At 47.2% G+C, this 16,501-nt stretch overlaps 1 protein-coding gene across 1 annotated transcript in view; it reads right to left on the bottom strand.

The window, feature by feature from the left end:
- Positions 1–3,151, bottom strand: part of LOC139278790 (11-beta-hydroxysteroid dehydrogenase type 2-like) — a 94,817-nt gene extending 91,666 nt beyond the window's left edge. Inside the window, exon 1 of the mRNA XM_070897928.1 lies at positions 2,782–3,151. Within this exon, the coding sequence (XP_070754029.1) occupies positions 2,782–3,064 (283 nt within the window). The 5' untranslated portion in view covers positions 3,065–3,151. The remainder of the gene's footprint in view (positions 1–2,781) is intronic.
- Between the last annotated feature and the right edge of the window lie 13,350 nt (positions 3,152–16,501).

Here is a 16,501-nt window from a genome sequence, read left to right as displayed (position 1 = left end):
TTCTCTACCACAGAAAGTTGTTGAGGCCAATTCACTAAATATATTCAAAAAGGAGTTAGATGTAGTCCTTACTACTAGGGGGATCAAGGGGTATGGCGAGAAAGCAGGAATGGGGTACTGAAGTTGCATGTTCAGCCATGAACTCATTGAATGGCGGTGCAGGCTCGAAGGGCCGAATGGCCTACTCCTGCACCTATTTTCTATGATTCTATGTTTCTATGAACTAACTAGAGAGCTGGCCATCCTGGACGAGGTGATGTGTAATGAGAAGGGGCTAATTAGCAATCTTGTTGTGCGAGGCCCCTTGGGGAAGAGTGACCATAATATGGTAGAATTATTTATTAAGATGGAGAGTGACACAGTTAATTCAGAAACTAGGGTCCTGAACTTAAGAAAAAGTAATTTTTACAGTATGAGGTGTGAATTGGCTAGAATCGGCTGGCAAATGATACTTAAAGGGTTGACAGTGGATAGACAATGGCAAACATAAAAAGATCACATGGATGAACTTCAACAATTGTACATCCCTGTCTGGAGTAAAAATAAAACGGGGAAGGTGGCTCAACCATGGCTAACAAGGGAAATTAAGGATAGTGTTAAATCCAAGGAAGAGGCATATAAATTGGCCAGAAAAAGCAGCAAACCTGAGGACTGGGAGAAATTTAGAATTCAGCAGAGGAGGACTAAGGGTTTAATTAAGAGGAGGAAAATAGAGTACGAGAAGGAGCTTGCCGGGAACATAAAAACTGACTGCAAAAGCTTCTATAGATATGTGAAGAGAAAAAGATTAGTGAAGACAAACATAGGTCCCTTGCAGTCAGATTCAGGTGAATTTATAATGGGGAACAAAGAAATGGCAGACCAACTGAACAAATACTTTGGTTCTGTCTTCACGAAGGAAGGCAGAAATAACCTTCTGAAAGTACTAGGGACTGAGGGTCTAGTGAGAAGGAGGAACTGAAGGATATCCTTATTAGGCAGGAAATTGTGCTAGGGAAATTGATGGGATTGAAGGCCAATAAATCCCCGGGTATCTGATAGTCTGCATCCCAGAGTACTTAAGGAAGTGGCCCTAGAAATAGTGGATGCATTGGTGGTCATTTCCAACAGTCTAGTGACTCGGGATCAGTTCCTATGGACAGGAGGGTAGCTAATGTAATACCACGTTTTAAAAAGGGAGGGAGAGAGAAAGCGGGTAACTACAGACCGGTTAGCCTGACATCAGTGATGGGGAAAATGTTGGAATCAATTATTAAGGATGAAATAGCAGTGCATTTGGAAAGCAGTGACAGGATCAGTCCAAGTCAGCATGGATTTATGAAGGGGAAATCATGCTTGACAAATCTTCTGGAATTTTTTGAGGATGTAACCAGCAGAGTGGGCAAGGGAGAACCAGTGGATGTGGTGTATTTGGACTTTCAAAAGGCTTTTGACAAGGTCCCACACAAGAGATTGGTGTGCAAAATCAAAGCACATGGTATTGGGGGTAATATACTGACGTGGATAGAGAACTGATTGGCAGACAGGAAATAGAGAGTCAGGATAAACGGGTCCTTTTCAGAATGGCAGGCAATGACCAGTGGAGTGCCACAGGGCTCAGTGCTGGGACCCCAGCTCTTTACAATATACATCAATGATTTAGATGAAGGAATTGAGTGTAATATTCCAAGTTTGCAGATGACACTAAACTGGATGGCGGTGTGAGCTGTGAGGGGGAAGCTGAGAGGCTGCAGGGTGACTTAGACAGATTAGGTGAGTGGGCAAATACATGACAGATGCAGTATAATGTGGATAAATGTGAGGTTATCCACTTTGGGGGCAAAAACACAAAGACAGAATATTATCTGAATGGTGGCAGATTAGGAAAAGGGGAGGTGCAACAAGATCTGGGTGTCATGGTTCATCAGTCATTGAAAGTTGGCATACAGGTGCAGCAGGCGGTAAAGAAGGCAAATGGTATGTTGGCCTTCATAGCTAGGGGATTTGAGTATAGGAGCAGGGAGGTCTTACTGCAGTTGTACAGGGCCTTGGTGAGGCCTCACCTGGAATATTGTGTTCAATTTTGGTCTCCTAATCTGAGGAAGGATGTTCTTGCTATTGAGGGAGTGCAGCGAAGGTTCACCAGACTGGGATGGCAGGACTGACATATGAGGAGAGACTGGATCAACTAGACCTTTATACATTGGAGTTTAGAAGGATGAGCGGGGATCTCATAGAAACATACAAGATTCTGACGGGAGGGGACAGGTTAGATGCGGGTAGATTGTTGTTCCCGATGTTGGGGAAGTCCAGAACCAGGGGACACAGTCTTAGGATAAGGGGTAGGCCATTTAGGACTGAGATGAGGAAAAACTTCTTCACTCAGAGTTGTTAACCTGTGGAATTCCCTGCCGCAGAGAGTTGTTGATGCCAGTTCATTGGATATATTCAAGAGGGAGTTAGATATGGCCCTTATGGCTAAAGGGATCGAGGGGTATGGAGAGAAAGCACGAAAGGGGTACTGAGGGAATGATCAGCCACGCTCTTATTGAATGGTGGTGCAGGCTCGAAGGGCCGAATCGCCTACTCCTGCACCTATTTTCTATGTTTCCCAATATTTAGCATAAATATTTATAAATAAATAAATAGATGCATGAGTGCAAGTTATTATTTAATTTAACACCCAATAGCATTATATTGTACCACAATCCTCATGTTGTTCTTTATGCAAACTATATTATTTGCCAAGAATTACGTACAAGCATTGCATGGCACGTAAGAATGCAACTCAGTTATGCTCACCAGTGATGACAACAGCTTTTCCTTCTGGAGGAAGTATTGCACTGGAACGGATCGATCGATAAACCAAACAACAGCAAAGACCGAAAAGTACGACGCCCACGTATTGCGATAAATAAATGTAAAACAAGGACTCCCCGGAAAATAACAGCAGCAAAGACACACTCGTGGAAGGGTTTAGGTTCAAACGCGCTTCAGATTTCTGAAAGTGGATGGCCAAGGCTGCGCCGAATGCCGCGGTGACGAACCCATAGAGACCCAGTGCTAAACTGCTGGTGCACTCCATTTCACCCAAAAGCTGTATTTCCGTGGCCCTGTGATGACGCAGGTCGATTTTAGCCGAGTAGAAAGCAAGCAGCTGAACCCGCGAGAGTAGACTCCCATCTTCATGTGACAGGCAAGAGGCATTTGATATTTACCGACTGTGAAGCAATCTCTTTTTTGCATATGCTGGTGTATTCATAGCAACTACTGATTTGGGCCAGAGGTCACAACAAACTCCACTGTGTTGGGAGTTTTCATGGAAAAATGAAATAAATCCTCCATGAATTCCTTCCTGTGATCACATATGACAAAATAGGGATTTGACTTGTTGGGTCATCATAAACTAAAGTGCCCAATTATAAAGGGACTGAAGGCCAGAATAGGAGAACCAGAGGAAAGGGTCTGTGTTTGAAGGGGTAAGGGTTACACTTAAATACTAACCTGTGGAAACACAGGTCCCGCCCGATATTTACGGGAAGGTGCAGGGGAGGTTGAAAACAGCCGAAGAACCCAGCAGGACCTTATTAAAATATTTTGATCATTTTCCTACCCACCTGCGGCCAAATTGACAGCTGACGGGTGCCTGGGAGGGGAAACAAACAGCAGGAGGCCGCAGCCATAGACCTTTGGGGATAATCCCCAGCAATGAAGAAGGGGGAAGGTTGACCATCTCTGTGGGGGGAGATCGGACACTGTGTGGGGGGAGATCAGACACTGTGGGGAAGGGGGAGATCAGAGACCGTGGAGGGGGAGGATCAGACACTGTGAGAGGGGGGGGATCAGACACTGTGGGGGGGGGGGATCAGACACTGTGGGGGGGGAGATGAGACACTGTGGAGGGGGGATCAGACACTGTGGGGGGGGGAGATCAGACACTGGGGGGGGATCAGACACTGTGGGGGGGGAGATCAGACACTGTGGGGGGCGGAGATCAGACACTGTGGGGGGGGGGGATCAGACATTACGGGGGGGGGTGGGGGTGGAGGCGGGATATCAGACATTGCGGGGGTGGCGGGGGGGGGGGGGGACATTAGGAATAGTGAAATGGTATATTTTTTTGCACCAATTAAAACCCTCCAATCCAAGTAACAAAAGTAGATTTTGATTTACACAGCCTCCATAAACCAGTCAGGTTTACTATAAAGTGAACAAGTGTCCAAACTGGCTGGAAACCCCTAGCCCACCCACAGCTTGTTGACAAGGACATGTAAAGCCTCTTAACAAGAGAAGTCAAGTAGTGCTCAATCTCACTTCTTGCAGATCTATTCAGCACATATATTTGTCCATTTGATAACCTTAGCGAAAATTAGATGTGTGTAAAAAGTGATCCTGTATAGGTAGAAAGGAATAATAGGCTACTTGCCCATGTCAAGAGGTTTCTGAAGATTCCGCATTCCCTAAAAATGTATTAAGAAATTTTTGAGAATGTGAGTAATGTTTTTTTCCCTCATCCCTGTCAGAAAAATCTGCAGCAGTGAAAGAAATGAATGTGCTCTGGTAAAACGGGTTTTTCCAAATAGACACAAAAGCATTTCACATAAATATCAACTTGCATTGATATAATGGCTTTCATGTGGAAAACTGTCCAAGGCCCTTCACAGAGGCATAATCAGACACAAACGGATGCCCAGACAAAGAAGGAAATATTAGGAAGAGGATCTAAAGCTTGGTCAAGGAGGTGAGTTTTAAGGAGGGTCATAAAGGATGAGAGGGCGGTGTAGTGGTAGAGGGCTAGAAATTCAATCGCCCCCGAGAATGATAGCAACCTACGTCCATTCAGAGAACTGCAGGCAGCACATCAAATTTTAGCTTCCTGCTACTTTGCACGAATGTAGCATTCAGCTGAGAGCAGAACACACTGCTGAGTGACCGAACGCCTCCCGTTTGGCCCGGTCTATGCCCCTCTCACCTTGTTTTATGGTAAGACCCAGAAATTGGATCCGTGACTGTTCTATCCGGGCTTTCTTTGGATTAACCTTTAATCCTGCCTGCTGTAGTAACTGGAGTAGCTCCCCCAGCAGTTGCCCATGATCTTCCCCACCTTCGGTGAATAGTAGGGGGTCATTTACATATTGCACCAATGAAGAGGGCTTAGAGAATCCCTTAAGTGCCTGCGCCATACACTGAAAAATAGAGGGTCTATTGTGGAATCCCTGTGGGAGACAGGTCCAAGTGTACTGTTGCCCCTTGAAAGTAAACGCAAATTTATACTGATCTTCTTTTCTAAAGGGAACTGACCAAAACCCATTGGAGATATCCAAGGCAGTAAAAGTGGTGGCATTCGGGGGAATATTGGCAATGGGGTCTGCCACCGCTGCAACGGTGGGCGCGCATACTGCGATATTCTTGATTAGAATGTGATAATCTCTCGTCATGCACCACAAGTCATCTGGTTTCCTGACCGGCCAGATAGGGGAATTAACCTCAGTGACGATGGGGTGCAAGAGCCCTTGTTCAACCAGGGAATTAACCGTTCACTCAAGCTGGGCATTAGCCACCGCGGAGTAGGGTATTGTTTTTCTGGCATCGACATTGTCTGTCCATCAATGCAAGCTTTCACATTCTCCCAGTCATTCTCATGATATGCGAAAGCATTTTGATGTTTCTTAACTACTCTCCCCAATGTCTCGGGGCCATTAGCGCTCAGCTGTTGTAGGTTGTATACCGTGGACGGGTGTCATATGCACACCAGTCCCCATTCAGGCACCCAGACTCCCCACACCCCCTACTCCTGCCCAAACACAATTATGTTTTAAATCTATAGTCAGCTGATGGTGAAGGATCCAGTCAGACCTGAGTATCCCGCTGCCTCCATATCATTAATATACAGCTCCAATCCATTTGGAGTGGACCGATTGCGACTGTTGAAGGTTTGGATACCGCCTCAGTCCTTTCCTGGCCTGTGAATCCTGAGCAGTTATAAGGCTCTCCCGATGAGTGGGGTGAGTTAAGAGGGTCGCTATTGTGATCAACTATTCGGGAGGCCCCGGTGTCCACCAAATAATCTCCCCCCCCCCCCCTGCCCGTTACTTTTAACTTCACCCAGGGGCAACCCCACCCGTCACAGGTGATTGGAGCCAGATACTCGGGCTGGGCACGGCCCCATCATTGCGGAGCAGACCCTGGGGGTCCGCTTGTCATTCCCGTTGCAGGGTCGCTGGGTTTGAGATTCTGCAGGGCACATGTCAGTTGATGATAGCCTGCAACTCATCTTTGTTTGAGGACTGGTCTTTAGGGCTGGACTATTCCCTGATGATCATTGGGCTATCGCCCATCCAACACCCAAATATTCAGGCTATCACCCATTTTACCTTAAAAGTGGAAAGTTGGGCAAAACATCGCCCAAAGGTCATTGGCCCAACTTTCGGCACACAAGAATTTCACATCGCCCAGGTGATCACCCACCGCATCTTTCTCCACATCGCCCATACATCGCCGGGCTGATCGCTTGCCGAGAAGATCGTTGGAGATAAGCTGCTCCCGACTGTCACTGTTCGGCAGGACTCGGCACTACGGACGCCATTTGAACATCGGAGGAAGTGAGAGGCTGCTTGAAGAAAGGGCTTCTAAAAAGGGAGGGAGAACAGCCAGTTGTCGTGGTGCACATTGGTACCAACGACATAGGTAAAAAAAGGGATGAGGTCCTACGAAACGAATTTAAGGAGCTAGGAGCTAAATTAAAAAGTAGGACCTCAAAAGTAGTAATCTCGGGATTGCTACCAGTGCCACGTGATAGTCAGAGTAGGAATCGCAGGATAGCGCAGATGAATACGTGGCTTGAGCAGTGGTGCAGCAGGGAGGGATTCAAATTCCTGGGGCATTGGAACCGGTTCTGGGGGAGGTGGGACCAGTACAAACCGGACGGTCTGCACCTGGGCAGGACCGGAACCAATGTCCTAGGGGGAGTGTTTGCTAGTGCTGTTGGAGAGGATTTAAACTAATATGGCAGGGGGATGGGAACCAATGCAGGGAGACAGAGGGAAACAAAAAGGAGGCAAAAGCAAAAGACAGAAAGGAGATGAGGAAAAGTGGAGGGCAGAGAAACCCAAGGCAAAGAACAAAAAGGGCCACTGTACAGCAAAATTCTAAAAGGACAAAGGGTGTTAAAAAAACAAGCCTGAAGGCTTTGTGTCTTAATGCAAGGAGTATCCGCAATAAGGTGGATGAATTAACTGTGCAAATAGATGTTAACAAATATGATGTGATTGGGATTACGGAGACGTGGCTCCAGGATGATCAGGGCTGGGAACTCAACATCCAGGGGTATTCAACATTCAGGAAAGATAGAATAAAAGGAAAAGGAGGTGGGGTAGCATTGCTGGTTAAGGAGCAAATTAAGGCAATAGTTCGGAAGGACATTAGCTTGGATGATGTGGAATTTATATGGGTAGAGCTGCAGAATACCAAAAGGGCAAAAAACGTTAGTGGGAGTTGTGTACAGACCTCCAAACAGTAGTAGTGATGTTGGGGAGGGCATCAAACATGAAATTAGGGGTGCGTGCAATAAAGGTGCAGCAGTTATAATGGGTGACTTTAATATGCACATAGATTGGGTTAACCAAACTGGAAGCAATACGGTGGAGGAGGATTTCCTGGAGTGCATAAGGGATGATTTTTTAGACCAATATGTCGAGGAACCAACTAGGGGGGAGGCCATCTTAGACTGGGTGTTGTGTAATGAGAGAGGATTAATTAGCAATCTCGTTGTGCGAGGCTCCTTGGGGAAGAGTGACCATAATATGGTGGAATTCTGCATTAGGATGGAGAATGAAACAGTTAATTCAGAGACCATGGCCCAGAACTTAAAGAAGGGTAACTTTGAAGGGATGAGGCGTGAATTGGCTAGGATAGATTGGCGAATGATACTGAAGGGGTTGACTGTGGATGGGCAATGGCAGACATTTAGAGACCGCATGGATGAACTACAACAATTGTACATTCCTGTCTGGCGTAAAAATAAAAAAGGGAAGGTGGCTCAACCGTGGCTATCAAGGGAAATCAGGGATAGCATTAAAGCCAAGGAAGTGGCATACAAATTGGCCAGAAATAGCAGCGAACCCGGGGACTGGGAGAAATTTAGAACTCAGCAGAGGAGGACAAAGGGTTTGATTAGGGCAGGGAAAATGGAGTACGAGAAGAAGCTTGCAGGGAACATTAAGACGGATTGCAAAAGTTTCTATAGATATGTAAAGAGAAAAAGGTTAGTAAAGACAAATGTAGGTCCCCTGCAGTCAGAATCAGGGGAAGTCATAACGGGGAACAAAGAAATGGCGGACCAATTGAACAAGTACTTTGGTTCGGTATTCACTGAGGAGGACACAAACAACCTTCCGGATATAAAAGGGGTCGGAGGGTCTAGTAAGGAGGAGGAACTGAGGGAAATCCTTATTAGTCGGGAAATTGTGTTGGGGAAATTGATGGGATTGAAGGCCGATAAATCCCCAGGGCCTGATGGACTGCATCCCAGAGTACTTAAGGAGGTGGCCTTGGAAATAGTGGATGCATTGACAGTCATTTTCCAACATTCCATTGACTCTGGATCAGTTCCTATGGAGTGGAGGGTAGCCAATGCAACCCCACTTTTTAAAAAAGGAGGGAGAGAGAAAACAGGGAATTATAGACCGGTCAGCCTGACATCGGTAGTGGGTAAAATGATGGAATCAATTATTAAGGATGTCATAGCAGTGCATTTGGAAAGAGGTAATATGATAGGTCCAAGTCAGCATGGATTTGTGAAAGGGAAATCATGCTTGACAAATCTTCTGGAATTTTTTGAGGATGTTTCCAGTAGAGTGGACAAGGGAGAACCAGTTGATGTGGTATATTTGGACTTTCAGAAGGCTTTCGACAAGGTCCCACACAAGAGATTAATGTGCAAAGTTAAAGCACATGGGATTGGGGGTAGTGTGCTGACATGGATTGAGAACTGGTTGTCAGACAGGAAGCAAAGAGTAGGAGTAAATGGAGACTTTTCAGAATGGCAGGCAGTGACTAGTGGGGTACCGCAAGGTTCTGTGCTGGGGCCCCAGCTGTTTACACTGTACATTAATGATTTAGACGAGGGGATTAAATGTAGTATCTCCAAATTTGCGGATGACACTAAGTTGGGTGGCAGTGTGAGCTGCGAGGAGGATGCTGTGAGGCTGCAGAGCGACTTGGATAGGTTAGGTGAGTGGGCAAATGCATGGCAGATGAAGTATAATGTGGATAAATGTGAGGTTATCCACTTTGGTGGTAAAAACAGAGAGACAGACTATTATCTGAATGGTGACAGATTAGGAAAAGGGGAGGTGCAAAGAGACCTGGGTGTCATGGTACATCAGTCATTGAAGGTTGGCATGCAGGTACAGCAGGCGGTTAAGAAAGCAAATGGCATGTTGGCCTTCATAGCGAGGGGATTTGAGTACAGGGGCAGGGAGGTGTTGCTACAATTGTACAGGGCCTTGGTGAGGCCACACCTGGAGTATTGTGTACAGTTTTGGTCTCCTAACCTGAGGAAGGACATTCTTGCTATTGAGGGAGTGCAGCGAAGGTTCAGCAGACTGATTCCCGGGATGGCGGGACTGACCTATCAAGAAAGACTGGATCAACTGGGCTTGTATTCACTGGAGTTCAGAAGAATGAGAGGGGATCTCATAGAAACGTTTAAAATTCTGACGGGGTTAGACAGGTTAGATGCAGGAAGAATGTTCCCAATGTTGGGGAAGTCCAGAACCAGGGGACACAGTCTAAGGATAAGGGGGAAACCATTTAGGACCGAGATGAGGAGGAATTTCTTCACCCAGAGAGTGGTGAACCTGTGGAATTCTCTACCACAGAAAGTTGTTGAGGCCAATTCGCTAAATATATTCAAAAAGGAGTTAGATGAAGTCCTTACTACTAGGGGAATCAAAGGGTATGGTGAGAAAGCAGGAATGGGGTACTGAAGTTGCATGTTCAGCCATGAACTCATTGAATGGCGGTGCAGGCTAGAAGGGCCGAATGGCCTACTCCTGCACCTATTTTCTATGTTTCTATGTTTCTATGTTTCTATGAGGGGAATTAATTTGTGAGTTATTTTAAGGGCCTTACTGCATCTTTGGCAATCATCTGCTCACATTTCTATTTATTGAGGACAAAATGTAGGGCACTTAAAGTAATAGTGATTGGGTCTGTAACTTCCCTACCATTATTGGTCAATAATCACATGCTGCAGACTGAAGATGGGAGAAGGTATATTGAAGATCATTATGTGCCCAATCAAAGAGATGGCAGACTGCTGCGGAGGAGGAGACCTTAAACCCGAATCACTTACAGGGGAAAGCAATCATACCGGAACTTGTCCGATAAAACGTGCCTTAGGAGGCTGTGCTTCTGAAAGGAAATCATCGCTGAGATATGCCAGCTCATCAAGAGAGATCTGCAGCCTACCAGCACCATCAGGACCGCACTGCCCGTTGAGGTAAAGGTTACTGCGGCACTTTCCTTCGACGCATCAGGCTCCTTTCAGGCCTCAGCTGGCGACATTTGTGGTATCTCTCAGCACAGCCCACATTGCTCCATTCGACAGGTGACTAAAGCCCTTTATGCTCGCAGGGTGGACTTTATAAACTTCCCTATGACCAGGGAGGCACAGACCAAGAGGGCTTTACGGTTCTCGAGAATAGCAAACTTCCCCAAGCTGCAGGGAGCAATAGACTGCACGTACATCATCCTGTGAGCACCTTTACAGGATGCGGAGGTGTTTCGTAACTGAAAGAGATTCCACTCCCTGAATGTGCAGGTCGTTGTCAACTACAACCAAATAATCATGGCAGTTAATACTAATTTTCCAGGCAGCATCCATGATGCGCACATCTTGCGTGAGAGCACTGATTCTGACCTGTTTAACAGTCAGCCACAAGTTCATGGTTGGATGCTGAGGGATAAAGGATATGACCTTGCCAGCTGGCTCATGACCCCCTGTGTAATCCCCAGACAGAAGTCGAGAAGCGCTACAATGAAAGCCATATAGCTACTCGCAATATCGTCAAAAAGACAATTGGAGTGCTGAAGCAGCGCTTCAGATGCCTGGAACACGCTGGAGGCATCCTACAATACCACCCTGACCAGGTCGCTGAGTTTATTGTGGTGTGCTGCATGTTGCATAACCTAGCGATAAGGAGAGGAGAACAATTGCCAGATGGGGCTGCCGGTCCACCTCAGGAGAGAGGACAAGAGGAAGATGAGGAGGAGGAGGATGACGAGGACCTCAGAGAGGACAATCAGCTTGGTGCCAAAATTAGACTTAAAAAGATTTTAAAAGGGCGCAAGTTCCGAGCCCTGTCCCGATTTTAGCAGGGAATATATGCAAAAATAACCAGCTTAATTTCAAACTGGGAGATTTACATATTATGTGGATCATTACAATTTAAAATCTATTTAATACTTACTCTTGCCGAAGCAACTAGGCTGTTCCAGCGCTTGCGGCACTGGTCTGACCCCCTCGCCTTGTGGGATGCCGACGAGACCATGTCGGCGATCTCACCCCAAATCATCCGGTAGACCTGGGGTGGAGGTTTCCCACGCAACCCACCGCGAGTGTACCTCCCCGACGAGGGCTTCATTGGCTTCATCGGAGAAGGGTTTGGCCCTCCTCCTCTCCTCCACATCCTGCCCACCCACTGCGGACTCGTGCTGGGACATGTTTTAGTTTTCAGACACTTCTTTTTCTCTCTCCCTCTATCTTTCAACTGCTTGCTTGCTTGCTTTCTCTCTTTCTCTCCCTCCCTTTGCCTTCTGCGCACACTCAGATGGCCCCTAACCTCCCGAATCGCGGGAAACCTTCTTTGGGAAAAAAACCACGCAAGCACAGAAAGGCCGTTGCTAGGGACGCCTTGCCTCCCACATTGCTGAGGCTCATTTCACATCGCTGAGCTATCACCTCCCCCCCCCCAAAAAAGCCGAAAGTCGCGATCAGAAAAATGGGCGATCTTCCAGCGATCCCGAAAGCTGAAACATCGCCAAGGCTGGAACATCGCCCATTTTTTGGGGCCTAGCGATCTAAGTGGAAAGTCGAGCCCTTAGAATCCTGTGGGCGCCGCGGTTTCCTGCATTCCTTTGCTAAATGTCTTTCCCCTCCCACAATTATAGCACAACCCTGTCTGTGGTTTGGAGGGAGTTTTCCCCTCTTGTCTCCATTGCTTATTTGGGATCTGAAACTGAGTTGATCATTCTCTCCTGTTGGGTGATTCTCAAACAGCTTACCAAACTTGGGTTCTGGCGCTCGGTTGACATTATGGAGGGGCGCGGGGAGGCGAGTATCCATAGGACCTCTGCCTCAGTATTATCCTCATTGTCTGGGTCAAACCAAGTGCCTTAACTTGGATCGAGGGAAGGCATCGAGGATCAGTGTCCCGAGCCAGTGGTTTAAAGGGTCACCCTGTACTTGGTGGTGGACCGCCACTTCTCCTTGGGCTCGTAAATAGGAAGGCCAAAGTCGGTTGGCGAAAGCTTGCAGGTGTTCCCTTGGCTTTTGTTGGGTCTGGGAACATTCCAGGAAGGGATTTCCCCCTGACATGCAGATCACTTTCAAGATCGCCATTTTCAAGCTGGTGGTAGTACCCTGACCTAGTTTCAGGTCCTGTCACAGCCCCCATATAGCCCCGGATCGAGAGCAAATAACAACAATTTTGCAGTTTCGTCTTCATCCAGGCCGGAAAATTGCACACAGCCATTAAGAAAGTGGGTTCGGGCGATTGACCGTGTCTGAAAGGTGGCAATTTTGTAGCAAGTTCCTGTAATTGGCCCATAGTGTGAGGAATCATAAAGGTACTTACAAGTACTGGTTTGTCAACCACATTCCGACCGGGGGCATACTGCAGTTGCACAATCAGCAAAATCGGGCTTGCCTGAGGGCCACAGCGGTTAAATGGGGGACGGCGACTCTTGGCATATTGGATCCCATCATCGGGTCCATGTACCCCTGTCTCACCCCACTCAATGGTCCCTGTCATCGGGTCCATGTACCCGTCTCACCCCGCTCTATGGTCGGGGTCATTGGGTGTGTGTACCCCTGTCTCACCCCGCCCTATGGCCGATCGGGTCCATGTACCCCTGTCTCACCCCGCTCTATGGTCGGGGTCATCGGGTGTGTGTACCCCTGTCTCACCCCATTCAATGGCCCCTGTCATCGGGTCCGTGTACCCCTGTCTCACCACACTCTACGATCGATCGGGTGCATGTACCCCTGTCTCACCCCACTCTATGGCCAGTGTCATTAGGCAGACAACCCCTCATTGGGCACTAAGTGATGTTTCTAGCCTATTCATTTCTTGCTGACACTGACTGTGACAAGTAGTCACACTTTGGTGCTGTTTTAAAACTCGAAAAGCTGCCCTCATATCCTCACCTCCTGTTCTGCCGTTTTGCATTTCTGCTTCCACTCATCTTTTTCCTGTGTTTGTTTCTGTAATTTATCCTTCACATTAATCTGAGAACACTATAGAAACTATTTCTCACACTTAAAATCTTCCTGCATTTGTAACTTCTCCTTTCCTACCTTTTGTAGCTCTTTCATCAATGTTTCTACTACTGCTTCCTGGTTACTCAACTGTTCCTTCAACTGTGCGATTCCCCCACCTTGCTAAGCACTCTCACTGCCTTCATTTTTTATTAGCCAAGACATAGAATACAAGAGCGGGGCGCGAGGAACGCAGGGGGAGGGGTTATGCTTGAACTGTATAAAACACTAGTTAGATCACAGCTGGAACACTACTTTGAGGACAGATTGGATAGGCTGGGTTTGTTTTCCTTGGAACAGAGGAAGCTGAGGGGAGACCTCATTGAGGTGTATAAAATTATGAGGGGCCTAGATATAGTGGATAGCAAGAGCCTATTTCCCTTAGCAGAGGGATCAACAACCATGGGCCTTAAATTTAAAGTAATTGGTAGAAGGTTTAGAGGGGATTTGAGGGGAAATTTCTTCACTCAGAGTGTTGTGAGGGTCTGGAACTCACTGCCTGAAAGGGTGGTAGAGGCAGAAACACTCACCACATTTAAAAAGTACGTAGATGTGCACCTGAAGTGCCATAACCTGTAGGGCTACGGGCTACTTTCCTAGAGCTGGAAAGTGGATTAGGCTGGATGGCCTCTTGTTGGCCAGCATGACATGATGGGCTGAAATGGCCTCCTTCTGTGCTGTAAACTTCTATGACTCTATGATTCTACGATTTGTAATTTTGCGATCCATGGCCAAAAGCCAGACCGCCCGTTTGGATCTTTCTTTTCAGGCCGGAATCTTCAACCACTCAAATGTTCTGTCCTTCGAACTCGGCGCTTCCAAAATGGATTTCATACATTCTTCTGTGGGATTTACTTTCCCCAGATAATAGTGGTATATTTGCTCATGGCCCAGTATGGGCCCCTTACTCTTCCTTTTACCGATTAAGCCCGGCATTCTGTATAATAGTCTAACCTCAGAGTCCTGCCGTGGTCGCCAATTCTGTAGGTAAAAAGGAACGTGCCTTTACCTTATGTTACAGTGTTCGTGACTCCGGGAATTATAGACACATACACACAATGTCGGATTAACCGTGAAGACTTTTCTTTGTATAACTAAAGTTAAACCTTACACAGAGGCAATGATTATACTTCGCTAAACACAATTCAGCACAACATATACAGATTAAGTACCCAACGGTTCCCTTTTTATGCTACCCAGATCCAAGTGCTGGTCAGGCTTACCTTGCTCTGGTTGCCTCAACTTGGTGACCAAACCAAGGACTCATTTTTGACTGCAGTAAACTTTATCTCTCCCTACCCTCATATTTATGCCCTGAATTATCATGGCTGCAACCAGATGGTCAATTGTGTGCTAATTTTGCTTGATCAGTGGGCCTCCAGGCTGGAGATGCCTTGATTGTTTTTCAGAACTCTCAAGGCCCATTATTTCATTAATCAGTCTGCCCTTGCGGCAGTTCACAGGGGCATTGTGGCCCTGCATTGTCTCATTTAGGTTGTACAACTTTGTTTTGTCTTATCTTTTGCTTTTCTAAGCTCGTTTAGTTTTTACAACTTTGTTTTGCAAAATTCTTTTGCTTTTCTAAGCTCGATTAGCCAGGTTTAACTCAGCCACAGTTTCCCAATTTAATAATTATAGCAACCATCTTACATGTCCATGTCCACACGGCCATCTTACAACACCCACACTCACAGCTTAAACACACTGTCAGTTATTCAACCATTACACCACACTCACTGACACACTTCCCTTTGTCTTGCAGGACAAGATGGCGCATAACAGACTTTAACCGGTGGGGGATAGGCTCACCTGCATAACCTCACCCCCTTGGAGGAGACGGTGCTGGCCATTCTTGGCAGGAGCATGGCTGAGTCCGTGGCCAGCGGCGGAGCTGAAGGAATACAAGATGCTGCTATCATACGTTATCCTCCTTCTCACATACTACTTCACCCTCATCCCCCAATCTCTTCTGATTTACAATCTGCACATGGTGTAAGCATGCAGCTCTTGCTTCTCCCCAACTCCCCACCCCATCCCCTCATCACACCACTACCCTTGTACCTTTCTTGGTTCAGGTACCCAAGAAATGCAGCCTGCCCAGCCAGTGGTCAAGCAACAAGAGGGAGAGGAGAGTGAAGAAAAAGAAACACCATCACTCGATTTCACACTTCCAAGGCCCAGCTTAGATACTGACAGTCCTTTTACTTTGGAGGATAGGTTTGATGCGAGATCTGCACATGGGGAGACACCGGGCACGAATGGCCTGCAGCCAGGGCAGGGGGAAGGGTAGCTCAGATGCCAGTTCCCTGCAGGACAAAGTCGCACACAAGTTCTGCTGCACAGGACTCAGATGAAGAACTCGATGGGGTAGCCTACAGAAGAACGCCGATGGACATGCACAATGAAATGCTTGGTCCATTGGCAGGCTTACCAGAAAACCTAATTGCAATGTCAAGGAGCATGGAGGAGTCCCGCTCCAACCTTGCACAAGGCTTTGGGCAGAGCTTGGAGCCCAGCATTTCCAGCGAGGAAAGGCTTGGCAGATCCATTAACGCAATTGTGGACCCAACCATCATGCCCCCTCTGATGGCCAAAGGCTCAGCTTCCATTGCAGCACAAGCAGAAGCCACCCAATGTCTGAGTGCTACAATGGAAGCTCAGACTGAAGTCATGCAAGTATAGACTGCTGCCATTATGGCTGGGTTTACCAATGTTGAAAGGGGCTTGCAGTGTGCCATAGCAGTCCAACAGGCTGTACTCCACCAACCCCATTCCTCTCCCTAGCATCTGTCTGAGGCTGAACCAGACTGTTCGCAACCTTGGTGTCATATTTGACCCTGAAATGAGCTATCGACCACATATCCACGGCATAACTAAGACCGCCTATTTCTACCTCTGTAACATCGCTCGTCTCCGCCCTTGCCTCAGCTCATCCGCAGCTGAAGCCCTCATCCATGCCATTGTTACCTCTAGACTTGA

The sequence above is a fragment of the Pristiophorus japonicus genome, chromosome 13 (genome assembly GCF_044704955.1).
Source record: "Pristiophorus japonicus isolate sPriJap1 chromosome 13, sPriJap1.hap1, whole genome shotgun sequence".
Classification (NCBI taxonomy): Eukaryota; Metazoa; Chordata; class Chondrichthyes; family Pristiophoridae; genus Pristiophorus; species Pristiophorus japonicus.
Note: the sequence above shows the minus strand (reverse complement) of the source record. Positions and strands in the feature narration are given on the sequence as shown.